Consider the following 16435-nt stretch of genomic DNA (forward strand, 5'->3'; position numbering starts at 1 on the left):
ACAACAATGGGATTTATTGCAGCCAATTGCGAACAAGATAACAAAGAAGGGAAACATGAATGCAGTGTCATATTTCTATTTACTAGCATTGCCAAAATGATTTTAGCAGGTGATGCATAAAGTTATCCATCTCTCTTTTGATCCTGACGATACATAGCTTGTTTGGTTCTTTTTTTTTATTATATTGATTTACATGTTAACTTTTGAAGTTTGTCTAAATAATCATGGTCCTACAGATCATTTGATGAGCTAGTTCATGTGAGTAAACTATTGCAGGTTTTACTATAAATTAAATTAAAAAAATACTGTTCTTTCACATGTGCCGCTAACGTTGTTGCTGTTTTTGTTGACAACAATAAATAAATACAAACAAATAAATACATTAATGTTTATATTTTCTATAATAAAATGGACAATTATCTATGCAACACAAAAGATCTGAATCGGTATCTGGATCGGATTATTTTTAGAATTTAGAATCAGGGTATCTCTAGTATAAATGGCTTTTTATGTTAGTTATCAATATATGTTAGTTTTATATGTTGTTACAATGTGGTTTACAAGGTGAACATGGGACGTGAAGAACCTTTAGGAGGCAATTATCCTGTCAGTAGAAACTATGATAAGTAGTAAAAATGGCTTTTTATGTTAGTTATCAGAGACAGTTGCAATTACATCCCGGCACATTTGTGATACATGCCAGTATACAAGAAAAGAGAATCCTACAAAGCATGTCACTTTGGTTATCTAATGAGCCAATTAGCAACTTGTTATTTCTACACAATTACATAGGTGTAAGATTGAGATACTATTTTATTTGTCTTTATACAATATACACTACAATGGAACAGATGGGCCGCTGAGAATATTGCAACAAATCAGCTTTGCAAAGAGTTAAAAAAGAAAGGTGAAACTCAACAAAACCCTTACAATACTGTTTACCAGCTATTTACAGGAAATGACTATGAAGAGAAAATGACAAGCAGCGTAACTTGGATTCATTAATGCAAAAGAAGGCTACTTGCGACGACCAGGTTCTGTTGCTGTGGGAGGAGGAGGTGGACCTTTCTTTTCTACCTCTTCCAGATGAGAGCGCAAGATCTTATCCCTTTCTTCGCTCACACAGCTCAGTTGGAGAAAGCGTCTGTCATTCTAGGAATTTCATGAATATACAAGTGTATGTATTCCAACAAAATGCATGAATCTCAGGCATCATGAACTAGAGAGACTGAGGCTGTTCAAAATTTTTCAGCAACTACGCTATAAACTAGTAATGCTCTTCATTAAGGCACTCCACCCTTGTTCTATCAGTATCAGATCGTACTGTTGAATGTAATAATTTACCCATCCCATAAGTTAAATGTTAGTCTTGAATTATATTGATAACTGTATCATGGAATAATAAGCCCTATGCTTGCATTTTCTAGTATTCCTAGTATGTGACAGCGATTGGCTACATTGTTAGCAGAAAATGAGTATATTGCTGTCCAATGTCTCATTCCACTAGGAATTGACAAGTTCAAATGAGCGAGACTAGAGAGTGAGGTTGTGTTTATTTCAAACTTAACCAGCCAACCAGACTATTTGGTTGCACAGCTCGGCAAGTTTCGCTAGCAGTAAGAACTTTTTACAGAGTACAACAAGGGAAGATGATCCAAGCAGGCGAATCCAAATCTTTTAAATTTCTGTTGAAATTTCTTTTAAATTTCTCTGAAATGTAGTGTGCTGGAGTGACAGAATGTCCATCACAAAACTGATAAAGCTGTTTATTGCGTTGCCGGATTAATTGATCTTTATACCATATCCGCCAGACATTGAAGACCCTTTAGGTATTTATTAGCAGCATCAACAGAAATAACTGATAATAAAGCCCTTTTAAAGTATGCTTTACAACTATTATGGACAACTTTAACGATACTGCGGAACTATTGAGGGAGCACTACTCAAAATTGCAAAACGTGTTCAAGGGCAGCCGACTTGATTAGAATGAATTTATGGTATGTAAATACATCCTATAAAAAAACCAGATGAATGGCTATTCCACAATTCATTGCTTCATGCTATTAATTCATTAATGTTTGTTTTATTGTAATTTTTTTAATACAATTTACTTTTAATATATATCTAAGTGTTTGCTGATCTGCCGCATTTCCAGTTATGGCGATAAAATATGCTAATGAAAAACCGCTCTATGCTGGAATTGAGCTTAGAAACTCCAGTTTTGCAGATAGAACCACTATCCCACGCACCCAGCTTGCCATACTATGAAATAATTGTGGACATACTTATTAAACCAGCGAATCTGTTATTTAATGGTTTCTACTAGCATACCTGAACATCATGATTGCATAAGAGATCATGACGCACAACAATTATAAGCACAAATATTCCAAGCCATGGCAAGGTGGCTGCATGGTTTTGTGGTAGCGCACTTGGCTTAACATACGTGAATCTAAATGTACAGGTTCGATTCCCGTAAAGTGCAATTTTTTCTCCTAATGCCCAGACGGAAGGACAGAATCGGCTCTTATTATAGTAAAGACTGATACTAGCTTAAATTACTCAAATTCATTGAGTAAAGAAACTTAGTCAATAGCAACTACATCACCTGCAACTGTTTATAAGTTGGAACAAATGTGTAGCATAGGAAGTAAGAAATGTTTTTCAACAATCTGTTTTAGCTATGCCTTGAGCTTTCAAAGATTTAAATTATGCATTGGCCGGACACACACAGAAATAAGTAAACACCTCATTTAAAAGTTACAATAGTAAAAGTCGTACATGTTGATTAAAAATAATGTTTCTGCGCAAAAACTTTTTTATTACCCATGCAACGCCGGACATTCACCTAGTGTATGTCTAAATCCAATGTTTTACAACAAATGCTTACTTCACACTATCATAATTTGCTATCACCAGTTCAGCTAGGCCAGTGGTTCCCAACCTGGGGGGAATTTCCCCTAGGGGGGAATTTGGCATTTTAAAGGGGGAATTTTAGTTTTTATAATTTCACATTTTACGAACGCGCTTTTAAGCCTTAACAAAATCCTAGATGTGTTTTCTGATCTCATTTCTCTTCTATTGCATGTATATTCTGGCTGGGGTAGTAGACCAAGTACCTTTTACTATACATTCATTGTAATACAGTCTGCATGTAGGTAGGCCTACTGTAAATGTAATCTTTGCCAACAATTTGGAAAAATTCCAATAAGCCAAGGTAACCTTAACCCTTTCAGCCATAATTATTTTCCAGTTGAGTGCCCCCCTGGCCTAATTAATTTTTCACACTCAATATTTAATAAAGTGAGGTGTGTTAGATTGAGCATAAATAAAGCTGCGTTCAAGATAAATGAAAATAGTTTTTTGTAACTTGTTGGTAACATTCTTAGCTACATTTTGATACTAATATATACACATTAAGTTAATCTATATAGGATGTTATTGATAAGATTCAAATCGATACTTTTTTTGGAAATCGAAAAGTCTAAGTTTGGTTGCTACTACCAGTCAGCTTTTTGGTTGATAACACTTCAGTAACATATTAGGATGACAAGAAAATGTGTTATCATCAAGTTGCAAAAAAGAATTTGGAGTTCTAACCAATAGAACTGAAATTATGAGCCTATACGCAATATCATGGCATAATATAGTTTCCGTTCCATAGTTCAATCAATTGGTATATAAGGTCTATATATCATATTTACATTATATAAGAACAACATTTTTTGCAGTTATGATAATAAACACGAGATGCAAACAACTGCAGTATAAAACTAATATAATTTATCATTTTTATCTACTAAAATTGTGAAAAGATTTGTCAACTAAAATTTTTTTCTTCGAAAAATTTAAAAGTTATAACAATTTAGTAATTCTGACGTAGTGCAATTGAAACCTACCTTGTGCTGCTAATAAATTATCATGTTGTTGTTATAGATCGCTGTCACTGCTAAATTCTTCACCTGAACTAATTATTATGTTAGATTGTAAGATTTAGCCTTCGTCTTTCGGCAAACGCATTCAATATGGCGACCTCCAAAGTTGAAAAGTTTGAAATCTATCACGGGATTTGCCTAGTAAAATGCTTTTATCCAACCACATTTCTGGTATCAAAACAATCATCAGACTGTTATCTTTTGAAATAAAGCTATAAAAAAACGATAAACACAAAATGAGTATCAATAAAGTTACTCAGAAAGTGTTGGCTTCAGGCCCAAGTGTGAAAAACTTCTCCCAAAATAGTTGGCATCAGGGGTGAAAGGGTTAATTAATGACCTTAGTAACTAAGGTCAAACTAAGGCTTAGTTTGACATTGTGCTGCTCACAGTGCACATGTATTTGACACAAGGACACACTCACTTGTCAACTACTGCATCACATGTAAAAGAAAAAAATCTGTAAGATTCTTTGTACAATTATAATTACATATATGCTCACATTATTGTTTCCTATTATCACTCATGTTGTCTTACTTGCCTTTCTGCAAATAAGTCACATAATCATGTACCTATTATAGTAGTAGATTAAATAAAAAATATTAATACAGTCCAGATGATTATTATTGTACAAACAGATACTAGGTCGTTTATAATAATTTTTAGCCGCCGCTTTATTTTTACAACTACTAATTAGTGCAAGATGTCAAAGGCAAAAAAACGAACCTACACTGAGAGTTACTTAGATTATGGGTTTTCGTATCTTCTGAAAAACGGTCGTCGGCCTCCGCAATGTGTGGTATGCCTGAAAACTTTCTCAAATGACTCCATGAAACCCTTTCAGTTGAAGCAAAACTCGCAAAAAATTTACCCCACACTAGCTGAGAACGACCGGAATTACTTTTAGTCCAAAAAGCGGCAAGTAAAGAGAAGTCGACTTGATGCAAGTGGAGATCTCTATGCTCATAGTAATGCACTTTTTACAGCTTCACACGCTGTTTCCTACCGTATTGCTCAGTGTAAAGAGGCACATACAATAGGAAAGACTTTGATCAAGCAATGTATGTTAGACTGCGCATCAATAGTACTTTGAAAACTAGCTGGGCAAAAATTTCAAGACACCCCACCATCCAACAACACAGTGAAGCGATGCATTGATGATATTGTAGCAAGTATTGAAAAAAAATTAGTTGCTAAGATTAAAGCATCCCTATTTTCAGATATGTTTCCGCACCGAAATTGGCTTACAGACTTTTTAACAGACTTTTGTATGATCTCTATTTATATTAGTATATTTTGCTATTTTTAAATATTTAATGGGCAAATAAGTCAATTGCAAATAGCTGAGATAGGTATTTATTAAAAAATAATGACGTTTGCTTTTCGTGAATGCTATTCGATTGGCTTAGCTCAAATGCGAAACTGCGCATTTCATTCAGAGATCATATAGCATTCACGAAAATGATTTCCCAGGGTTTTCCATGGCGTTACGGTGGTTTTGACTGAGTGAGATAGTGATCAGAAAACAACCAAAAACGTCATTATTTTTTAATAAATACCTATCTCAGCTATTCACAATTGACTTATCTAACCATTAAATATTTAAAATGAGCAAAATATACTAATATAAATAGAGATCATACAAAAGTCTGTTAAAAAGTCTGTTAGCCATATTGGGTGCGTAAAAATACCTCCTATTTTGAGCCATACAACTTGATGAGTCAACTAATGTTGCCAGTCTTTCCCAGCTATAGACTGGTGGATGGTAGATATGTGCATGACACATCCGTTGAAGAGGAGTTCCTGTTTTGTCAGCCCTTGCTTCGAACAACTTCACCAAGAGATGTGTTAAAAATAGTTGAAAATTTCCTTGAAAAGGCCAAGTTAGGTTGGGAGAAGTTAATAAGTGTATGCACTGATGGAGCACCTGCTATGTTAGGATGTAGATCAGGCTTTGTAAAACAGATCAAGCAGAAGAACCCTGATATAGAAGGAGTGCATTGCTTCATTCACCGTGAAGCATTGGCACCAAAAACTCTTCCACAAGCGTTGAAATCAAACTTAGATGTGAACAAAAGAGTTGTGAATTACATCAAAGCATCAGCACTAAATACCAGATTGTTCTCAGCACAATTTTCTGAAAGTGATGTCGTGTTTACAACTTTGTTATTTCATACTGAAGTGAGGTGGTGGTCCAAGGGAAACATGTTAGGCAGGCTCTTTGAGCTACATATGTCCGAGGTTATGAAATTTCTTGAAAATAAAGGCCAGCATGAACTTTTAGCAGCCATGAAAGCTGATAACTATGTATTTGAGACTGCATACCTGGTTGATACATTTGCCTAGCTAAACAAGTTGAACTTGAAGTTACAAGGGAGCAATCATCATTTCTTTGCCTTTCATGACAGCATTGATGCTTTCAAAGCAAAGCTGGTACTGTGGCATACATGATCCTGCACTGGGAACACAGTATCCTTTCCCACACTCACTGAATTATTGGAACACAAAACCCGCTCCTGGTAGTCTAGTGGCAACCATTACTGAACACCTGTTCGATCTCATAACAGAATTTGGATGCTACTTCCCTGAGCTACTTTCAGAAAAAAAAGCAGATGCTCAACATCACACGAAATCCATTTCAACGCACTGTTGAAGAAATTCTAGATGAGCTACAATAGGAGTTTGTTGAGTTGGTTAACATTTCTGCACTGAAAGATGATCTCAGATCAATGTCTATTGACCAGTTTTGGCTCTCAGCGAGAAAAAATTCTCTACTCATTGCTAAAAAGGCAATAATGATTCTGATGCCATTTAGCTGCACGTAAAAATCCTTCAGCATTGATGAAAATCCTACGCGTAGTAGGATTTTCATCAATGCTGCACCTTAAAAATGAGAAAAGAAATCGACTTGACCTTGAGAGCGACTTCAGATGTGCATTATAAAAACAAAGCCTCATTTGTGAAAACTTGCATAGAGGCATCAGCAGGAGCGGTCTTGTTAAAACTCATAATCTCACCCCACACCCGTTGAGTGTATCGGAATAACAATAATGTTGACGTGATTTATTTCTATATATGCTACTCTCAGTTATTTAACAAATAAATATATGTATATATGCTGCTGACTTACATATATGTACCTGTGTAGCCCTTTCAGTGAATACAATACATAGTAGGCCTATAGGTTCACACTTCACTTTTTTTAAGGGGGGGGAATTTGTATTTGAAAATTTTGCAAAGGGGTAAAAGCAAAAAAGGTTGGGAACCACTGAGCTAGGCTGTATTGATAAGAATATGAATGCACTCCATTTAATCTTTTTCTGTTTCCAGTAATAGCAAGCTGAGAGAGCTAGCTAATCATTACAATCCCAGATGCTTTTTATTAGTGAATGCATGCTGTGAAAATTTACTTGGTGATGGTAGCATTAATGCAGCCATCTGACAATTGACAATGTCTCTAGCGATAAAAACTACGGACTTACAGTGTAGGTTTGACGATGAATGCAACAACAAGCATTTCATAAATACCATATGTACTCATGTATACGGCAATCATATATACATGCAGGTCAATAGGTAATTCAAGGCAAAAAAAATTACATAATCACAGGTATTACGCAAGTATCAGTCAACTTCATTATTCCAGTATATTCAAGAATAATTACGTCGAATCTTAATTGAATTTTGCACCATACCTTTTAAAATTTTAAGTGTTTTGTGACCAATACAACAAATTGAGTTGTTTGACATGATTTGAATGAGATCTGGGATGATGCGGTTACGTCATTATTTCTGCAATGATTGCCCACTACAAAGTAAGATGAGCATTGCCTGTTCTCAGTCATGGTTTACTGCCCTGTGGCTGGTAAACAAACAAAAAGCAATGACAAGCGTGACAAGCAAAGTTAGGACATAACAACAAACTTTTTTAAATGCACATGCATTAGACGTTATTCGGAATTCACAGTTATAGAAACGTCGCAATACGGTTTCCCAAATATATTACTTGTAAACTCAAAACCAACCAGTGGCAGCGCAGTACAAAAAGAGTAGCTGCCATATTACGATTGAGCGTGCTGTCGTAAGCTTGTTTACTGGTAATATGTACAATACTTTCACTGATATTTGATACCGGTAATCATGTGAAGTAACTTTAACATTTATATGATGAAGTATCATTATTATAAGTGCTTGTTAAAGCCTCATACCGCTATGTGTACATCATGTGTAATAATGGAGTTTTCTTTAATATTCATAGTCTGTTAGACACGGCAGTGGCATGTCCATAAACAATACTCATTTATAAGTCACCGCCAAAAGTCTTGCCTTAAAATCATCTCTAAGGAAATTCGCTTTATACATAAATATATACGTAAGTATAAACTTGTTGCTCATGAATGCTTTTCAAAAATTCAGTGCAATGGTGTTGTACGAGTGGCAATGCTAGGCATATGGTATGTTGGTTTCACAAAATTAAGTTTTCTTCCAGTGAGAGAACTTGACTTAAAAACCCAGTCAATGTATTCATTTGACTGGGCAGGAGAGCTCTTACTAAATGACTCAATAACTTTGTACTATATTTGACTATTAGATGAATGCCTGGCGTTGCACGACTAATAAAAAAGGTGATAAACAGTGACAGGTAATGTAGTTGCCCTTTTTCTCTACCCAATGAATTTGAGTAACTTAAGCCAGCTATAATTAACTTATAAACTAGTATATTAACTTACTATAAAAACAGATTGTAAACGTCATGATCTCTAACACAATCATGATCTTTAAGCGTCCTAGTAGCAACCAATAGCATTTTCGTAAGCACTTCAAGCTTGTGTATTTTAACCGATGTAATGAGTATGACCACATTTATTTCTTCGTATGGCAATGTAGCCGCTTGGCCTATTGGTTTAGCCCGCCTGTCTGCAAATCTGGAGGATCTGAGCTCAAATTCTGCGTGAAGTGGATTTTTCATTACTATAACTTTATTGCTATAGCTAGTCGCATGAACGACGGAATAACAAGTGACAAACACAAATTTATATATATAGATTGTTGGATATGGCACTTGAGGGAAGTTGAGGCACTATTAAAAGATAATTAAATCTATCACTCTTATTCTTGGTGAAGACCTAACAATTTAGACTGTCAGTAACAAATTCATCCAAATGGCAGGCAATTGAATGTCGAAAGCTTCTGTTAAGAGCAGCTGAAGGTCATGAATGCTGAATGCTTGCATTAACCAGCTTTGATCATGTGTTTAATTTGGTTCATCAAGGTGCGCTGAAACTCTCGTTTCATTGAAAAACTTGTTATTTTTACAGACGAGTGATTCAGTCGTAATTCAGATTGTAACAAATAAAAATGCAAGAGTATAGGGCATTAATTTTGTGTGTTCAGCGCAGATCCCTGGGTCTGTACATGGCAACCTTCAGTTACTTCATGTAAAATATAAACATTTGAAAAGTTTCCATCCAGCTACCATGCAACCACCTCTAACGTATATAACAGCTCAGTAAGAGGGTTCATATTATCTACATGTATAACCAACTGGGTTGGTTAACCTTAGAGCTACAAACGACACAACTTTAGCAAAAAACACATGCTAAACTACTGTCAGATAAATCAAATGTCATTTTACTGAACACTTACCTCTAGAAGTCTCTCTATCTCTCTCATATATTCAGAGTTGTCTGCCAGCTTCTTTCTTGCTGTGTGGTCTATAAGTTTTGTCTCCTTGAGCAGGGCCCTGAAGTCAGCTTTAGCTTGCACATATTTCTCTCGGATGTAATCCTCAAACTCGCGTTCCCGTTTCTGTAATGAAAAATGGTATTTCTTTGGGAAACCAGCGGTTGAAATGCTATGATGTTCTCAGAGAAATGGTTAGGAATATACCATAAAACATTTAAATAAATACCATGGCACTTTATTTTTCAACCCATCCTCTATTATAGTGGTGGTCAATTGTAGGCGGATAAAAGCAAAAAGCTTTGTAGCTGGCTTACGAATTGATTTTTATTTATGTAAACGATTCATTATTAATACGATTTTGTAGACACTTTTCTACTGATCACTTGATATTATGGGTACATAAAGATCAAAGATAGTCAAAGTGGCGGTCAAATGGAGGTGGCGTTCAAATAGAGGGTGGAGGTCTATTTTTCAACTCTTCTCTCATAATGGCGGTCAAATAGAGGTGGTGGTCAAATAGAGGGGGAGCTCAATTAGAGGTTTTACAGTAATAATAGAAAATATATTAAAAATACAACATTTTAAGGTGAATATCTCATATATTAAAGCTGCTAAGTGCTCTCAAAGTCGTCTTGCAGCATCTAATGTTTTCATATGAAGAGGACCACCAGTAATTTTCAAAGAAGGCAAAGAATACAATAGCCATAAGGGCGTTAAAAGATTATTTAGGAATGATGATTACAGAAATAGTCTTATATTTAATACAGGGTAATGCGAGTTCAGACGCTGTAACAATGTTCTACGTCTATTTAGAATTTCTAACGATTTGTTTGCAATATATGTTGTTTACATGACAATAAGTTGCTAGAAATAGCAAGTTCTCATCATGATTAATTTTATCTACAGGTATAATACAAAGCATTTACACCGCTTTTCGAATTTATAAAAATAATCAAAACTTGGATGAAAAATTTAAAATTTCAAACCTTTTAAATGCGTATGGTGAGCAACTAACTGTAAACAACACGTACGGTGAACAGCTAACTGTAAACAACACGTATGGTGAACAGCTGCTGTAAACAACACATATGGTGAGCAACTAACTGTAAACAACACGTACGGTGAACAGCTAACTGTAAACAACACGTATGGTGAACAGCTGCTGTAAACAACACATATGGTGAGCAACTAACTGTAAACAACACGTACGGTGAACAGCTAACTGTAAACAACACATATGGTGAACAGCTGCTGTAAACAACACATATGGTGAGCAACTAACTGTAAACAACACGTACGGTGAACAGCTAACTGCAAACAACACGTATAGTGAACAGCTGCTGTAAACAACACATAGTAAACAGCTACCGTAAACAACACATACAATAAACAGCTACTGTAAACAACACGTATAGTGAACAGCTACTGTAAACAACACGTACGTATAGTGAACAGCTACTGTAGACAACACATTCAGTGAACAGCCAACTGTAAACGACACACACAATAAACAGCTTTGGTAAAAACTATCAAAGACTTACCCTGTCACTACTTGAAAACTTTGAATATTTGGGATCATCTTTGATCAGTTTACGGATTTCCTTCCAGGTTGATGTCAAGGTAACCTGTGTAGAGAAAAATTTACCTCAACTAGATTAATAACCCTCATTACAAAAACTAAATTGTCCAACTTCTTGATAAAGTCTGCCGAATTATTGCCTCAAATTTAACTGAGTGCCGTACCCAGCAGCTAATAATTTTATTTATGACAACGAAATTGCCATATAATGTATCTTTTCCACCCATTAAAGAGAAACTTCATGCCACAGTAGTGTTCCTTCAATCTTATTGGTTATATTTAAGCCAAAGATTTGAAATGACGGAGTTAGTCCAGTAAGGAGGTCAGGGATGAACAGGCCCATCTCTACATTGTTCAGCAGCGAAGTATTACTTCAAACCAGCTCTAATAATTTTCAAATGATTTTAAAAATACAGTTGTTCTGCTGGGAGAATATTTAAGTTGACAATAACCAAGTTGGCAGTAACCAATAATACAATTGAATGTTGGTAAAAGCTGAATCCACCGACATTAGCACAATAAGCGATGCTGGGATTTCCGGCTAATAGAATCTACTTGATATGCAATCTAATGACTGAATGAGTTCAGCCATACTTAATAAATCAGAAAAACAATTGTTAGCATTGTGATAATATTCATATGAAATATTCATATAAAATATTTGTAGTGCCTTGTAGGGGTAAACTGATTATTCGTCGAGATAAAATAAAACAGCATTTTGTCATTCCAAAGTATTTTCTGATCTGTTATTATAAAGGGTTATCCACAAGGCAACTGAATCAAGCAGTTTAAGTATGCATATTTAAGGTGAAGCAATTGTAGTTTCTAAAGTATGGGCAGCCACATGGGTAGAACTGAACTCGAGAAATCAATATAATTTTAACTGTTTCCTGTGTTAGGTTGCGCAATTTAATTTGGTGCGCTCTGAAGCATCGTTGAATTGATCTTTGGTTAAGAAACCAAGTAAACAGTGGATTCGATAATAATAATAAGTTGTCTAATCAAACGTGAGCTTTAGTTCCGCTGGAATAAATTGATGAACATGACCAGAATATTAGTTAGCACTTTTTTTCATTTTGGTTACTTGGGTTACTTCTCCCAACCTAAGATTTCAACAATCCATGCTTCGATTTGATTGCCTTGTGACCACCTCCAAGGCATGGCTACAAACACCAATTGTCAATATGTCATTTCGAAACAGGCATGTCGGTCTATGTCAATAGAGATGAAAACCAACGCAACAATGATGGCAGTTTGTTGATTATAACAATCTTGATTCAACTATATTCATTTTCAATGTAAGCAGGTTGCCTATAAGTCTGGCTCAACACAAATGGCTAATTATACATGGAGAAAGATCTTCCTTTTTTAGTAACAGCTATATGACAGTAACTGTTATAAATTGAAATTGCTTATAAAACATTACAGATAATACCTTTGGTAATTAAATATTTTAGAATTCTTTTTTATAGTTTATGTCATCAACTTAGTTTTGTGTGCTGGTCGGTTTTTTTAACAAAATACAGCGATACAAATAGCTGCGCAAACGTTATTGCTATCACAAATATTTAATGATCCATATATCCTCACGATACTTACATGTAACTATACTGGTAAATCCATCAATGGGCTTCACACGACTGAGGCCAACTCTCATTGGTCAATCTATTTGTCTACACTGCACATCGCTTAGTAGAGTCAGTTTGTGTAGCCACAGCAAATATCTATACTACGCGTTGGGGAATACATTTTATGGGTGTCTGTAGCCCAGCCTTTACAAAATAACCATCTAACAATAGGTGTCTGTAGCCCAGCCTTTATAAAATAACCATCTAACAATGGAAGGTGTCTGTAGCCCAGCCTTTACAAGATAACCATCTAACAATAGAAGGTGTCTGTAGCCCAGCCTTTACAAAATAACCATCTAACAATAGAACGCGAGTAGTTTAGATCACCATTGATTGCTCAGCAACTTTCTGATCAATTGATAATCTTAAGTTTTTTTCAAAAGGAAAGGATTTCAAAAGTCTGTTTGAATACTAATATCCACGTAGCTTCAGTGGGAGACAACTTCAAACTACATCTCCTTTTTACTAGCTTCCCATTCAATCTACATGTAGTTCATTTTGTATAAACTCCCAGAAAATCCAATAAAAATAGAGAATCGCAGAAAGCAGTTAGCTATTTGGTTAGTACTGTACATAAAATATTCGGTAAGATGGTTAACTTTATCGCTGCTGACATGGTTAGTAAACATCAGATGTGAAGCGTGTGGTTGGCGCATGGATGAAGTTAAAACTTACCTCAGAGCAAGTCTCAAGAAGAGAATGGAACATTTCTTTGTTGCGCTTAGTCAGAACCTCTAAGTGGTCGTCATAGAGTTTCTCCTTGTCATCCCGATCGATCAAGTCGCAGAGATCCCAGCGCGCATCCTTCTTGAGGAGTTTTCTTGTGTCCCTCCAGCTAGAATCGACATTGCGAACCTGCAACACAGACGCGAGTTGGGAAGAAATGCCACAAGAAAGAAGGTATACGATGATTTTATCAACTCAATACTGCATAAGGAGAAAGCATGGCACTACCTGGGTGGTGAGACTGCAAACGCCAAATTAAGGTGACAAATACTCTTGAGTTTTTCATAGAAAGTTTGACAAGCTACGTGAAAAAGAATTTCTTAACAGCCACGTCTATCTTTCATGACCATTTTACAACTAGTAAAAAACTAAGTATATGTAGTAAGAAGATACAACTGTTGTCCATATGGTATGCAAGAAATTGTCATAGCGTGCTTATTTGATCAGCTAAATGCATGGAATCGCTCACTTCAGAGGAATTATATTGGTGATAATTAAATTGCAAGTGACAGGGGTTGGTCGAGAATAAAACATTTGGGTCTATGAAACAATAAGAAAACTGTAAAAATCCTTAAAAAAAACAAATTTAGAGCTCTGGTAATATTTCATAACTGCTGAGTGTGAAGTCAAGCCGCAGTTCAGATTACCAATACTGGGAAACAATACAACTACTAAGGCATATGAGAAGATTGACCAGCACTCACGAGCCAAAACAGCGACACTGAGTGTCTCTTATGACCTGCCAGCTTGAGGCTGTCAAGAGGTCATGACATGCAATCACGTCTCTTCAGAATTAACCATGAAATTTTGTTACAACTATCACAATGGATAACTTATGAAGTCAATAGGTTAACAAATGAATTTTTGCAAAACATGCTTTTACTGCAAAAACATTTTTTGCTGAATGGTGGCAATGAATGCATTTATGGAAAATTCAGAAACAGCCTTCCAAAGTATTATTTAAAATGGCTGAGCTTTGTAGGAATTAGTTATCATACAATTTTAACATGATAAAATGATATAATATCTTGACGTGAAAAGATATCTTGTGCGTTTGAGATGCAGTTACGATTTGAAACCTTTATCTGTAAAATTATGTCAAAATTTATGTACTTGTATGTTTGTCAGTGAGACACAAGCAAGGCGCAGAGAGTATTTGTTTGTAGTTGTTTTGGACACTTGCTGCCGCTCTAGTCACTCTACCTGTTGCTATAAGATGACAGACAGAGCTAGTAACTAATAGAAAATATTGACCAGTACAAAGATTCCGAAGTGGCTATGAAACATTTCTCAAAAGCAAATTGTAACAAACTGACTTCTCGCGTCACTTTACTTTTAGATTCACAGTACAACAACCATCTGCATTATCATCATATTTCAATAACATCTTAACGGCTTGAGAAAGCTAAAAACATGATAATGAGTATAGCACATGACTTTGTTAATAAATTCCTTATTATAAATCTTCTGGTATCTCGGGAATATTCTATCATTCATTCTAGAGAGCTCTTTTAGAACCTGTCAAAATTAATGAGCCATGTTTACATTATTTTGTTTTAAAACGCCATTCTAAAACCTGGCGGATAGGTTCGGACAGACTCGAGCAACTCTGCGGAAAGTAAGGAAATCTCGAGGAAAAAGAAATTACAACGCCATCATTTTCACCCTTGCTCGCTTTTTGCTGCAACGCACTTTGGGAAGTGACGAATATTCCTGCACTACGCCTGGCTTAAGCTGAACCAATCGCATTGAGCTCTCTAGAAAGCTGACGAATTGAAAGCTGACTTAGCACAGTAAAGCCGTGGTCACACGATGGCCGAACCGACATAGGTCTGGTTCAGTTCGGAGGTTGTTTTGGTTCGGTTCGACTAAGCCACATGTCACATGGCATCCGAAGTCACTTCACTTCCTAGATACCATACGCATGGAGACAGGACACTGTTTCATTGGTAGTTTTTATGTATTTGAGCTAAATATTTCTATTGTAAACAAAAAACTTTGAAGAACAATTATTAATTATAATTACACAGCAGATTTATCAGAAGATCGTTCAGCTGCTTAAAACAAATCACTCGATACAAAGAGTTTTCCAACCCTTCCCATCAACAGAATTATATTTTTTGTTAACATATGAATGTTTTTCTATGCTGAGTACATAACAAACCAAAACAGTCTTTATCATAGTACTGTGGTTTTACATAAATAAATCAGTTAACGATTCCTCATCAGGATGAGAATGACACATTACTTCTACATATCTACTTCTATTCTACACGAAAGGAAAACCACACTCATTCTCTTACATTTATGCAACACAATCACAAGCTATATTGTGCCTGAGTAAAACCCGGCAAAATTCTTTTACAATATATCATCATATGGCAATGGATGATGTCTTTTAATTATTTTACTTATTTACCAACGAATTCCATATAGTTTTGTGCTCTCATTTCATTCGAAATGAAGGAACAAATATTGTAAATGACACCATCTTTTTAATGTAGTTCGAGTGAGCATTGTCATAAATTGCTTCATGTTGTTTAATTAATGAAATTAAAAGAGCGTCCCATTTCTTTTTTAACTTTGCTCACACACGTAAGGAAAAATGTGACGCGTGCTCGCTAGAATTTTAACCAGCCAATAAGAGCAGGAATTCGGCCATGAAATTTTGAGCAGGACTGAAATGGTTCGTTTCGACCAAAAATGTCTTCGGCCGAACAGATTACAACTGACACCGAGCTCGTTTTGCGTCGTTCAGTTCGTTTCGGCTCTCGTGTGACCACCTCTTAAAGCTATGCAAAGCAGTGCCATCACAACCCTCTATAAAATCACTAAGCATGTCATAACCTCTTTGCTGACAATGAGTTCCGCTGTAGCTGCCC

General features: G+C 35.7%; 1 protein-coding gene across 3 annotated transcripts in view; it reads right to left on the reverse strand.

Annotated features, from left to right (window-relative positions):
* Positions 1–795: 795 nt before the first annotated feature.
* LOC137386003 (transcription elongation regulator 1-like) overlaps positions 796–16435 on the reverse strand; it is a 37439-nt gene continuing 21799 nt past the window's right edge. For 2 of the 3 annotated variants that reach the window (XM_068072647.1, XM_068072646.1), the window contains exons 15-18: positions 13503–13682; positions 11162–11245; positions 9582–9743; positions 796–1152 (exon numbers count right to left, since the gene is read on the reverse strand). In XM_068072647.1, coding sequence (XP_067928748.1) covers positions 1018–1152; positions 9582–9743; positions 11162–11245; positions 13503–13682 — 561 coding nt within the window. In that variant the 3' untranslated portion in view covers positions 796–1017. Of the gene's footprint in view, positions 1153–9581; positions 9744–11161; positions 11246–13502; positions 13683–16435 lie in introns of those variants that run through there. The other variant, XM_068072648.1, reaches the window with a different exon arrangement.

This window comes from Watersipora subatra, chromosome 1 (genome assembly GCF_963576615.1).
Source record: "Watersipora subatra chromosome 1, tzWatSuba1.1, whole genome shotgun sequence".
In the NCBI taxonomy this organism is placed as follows: domain Eukaryota; kingdom Metazoa; phylum Bryozoa; class Gymnolaemata; order Cheilostomatida; family Watersiporidae; genus Watersipora; species Watersipora subatra.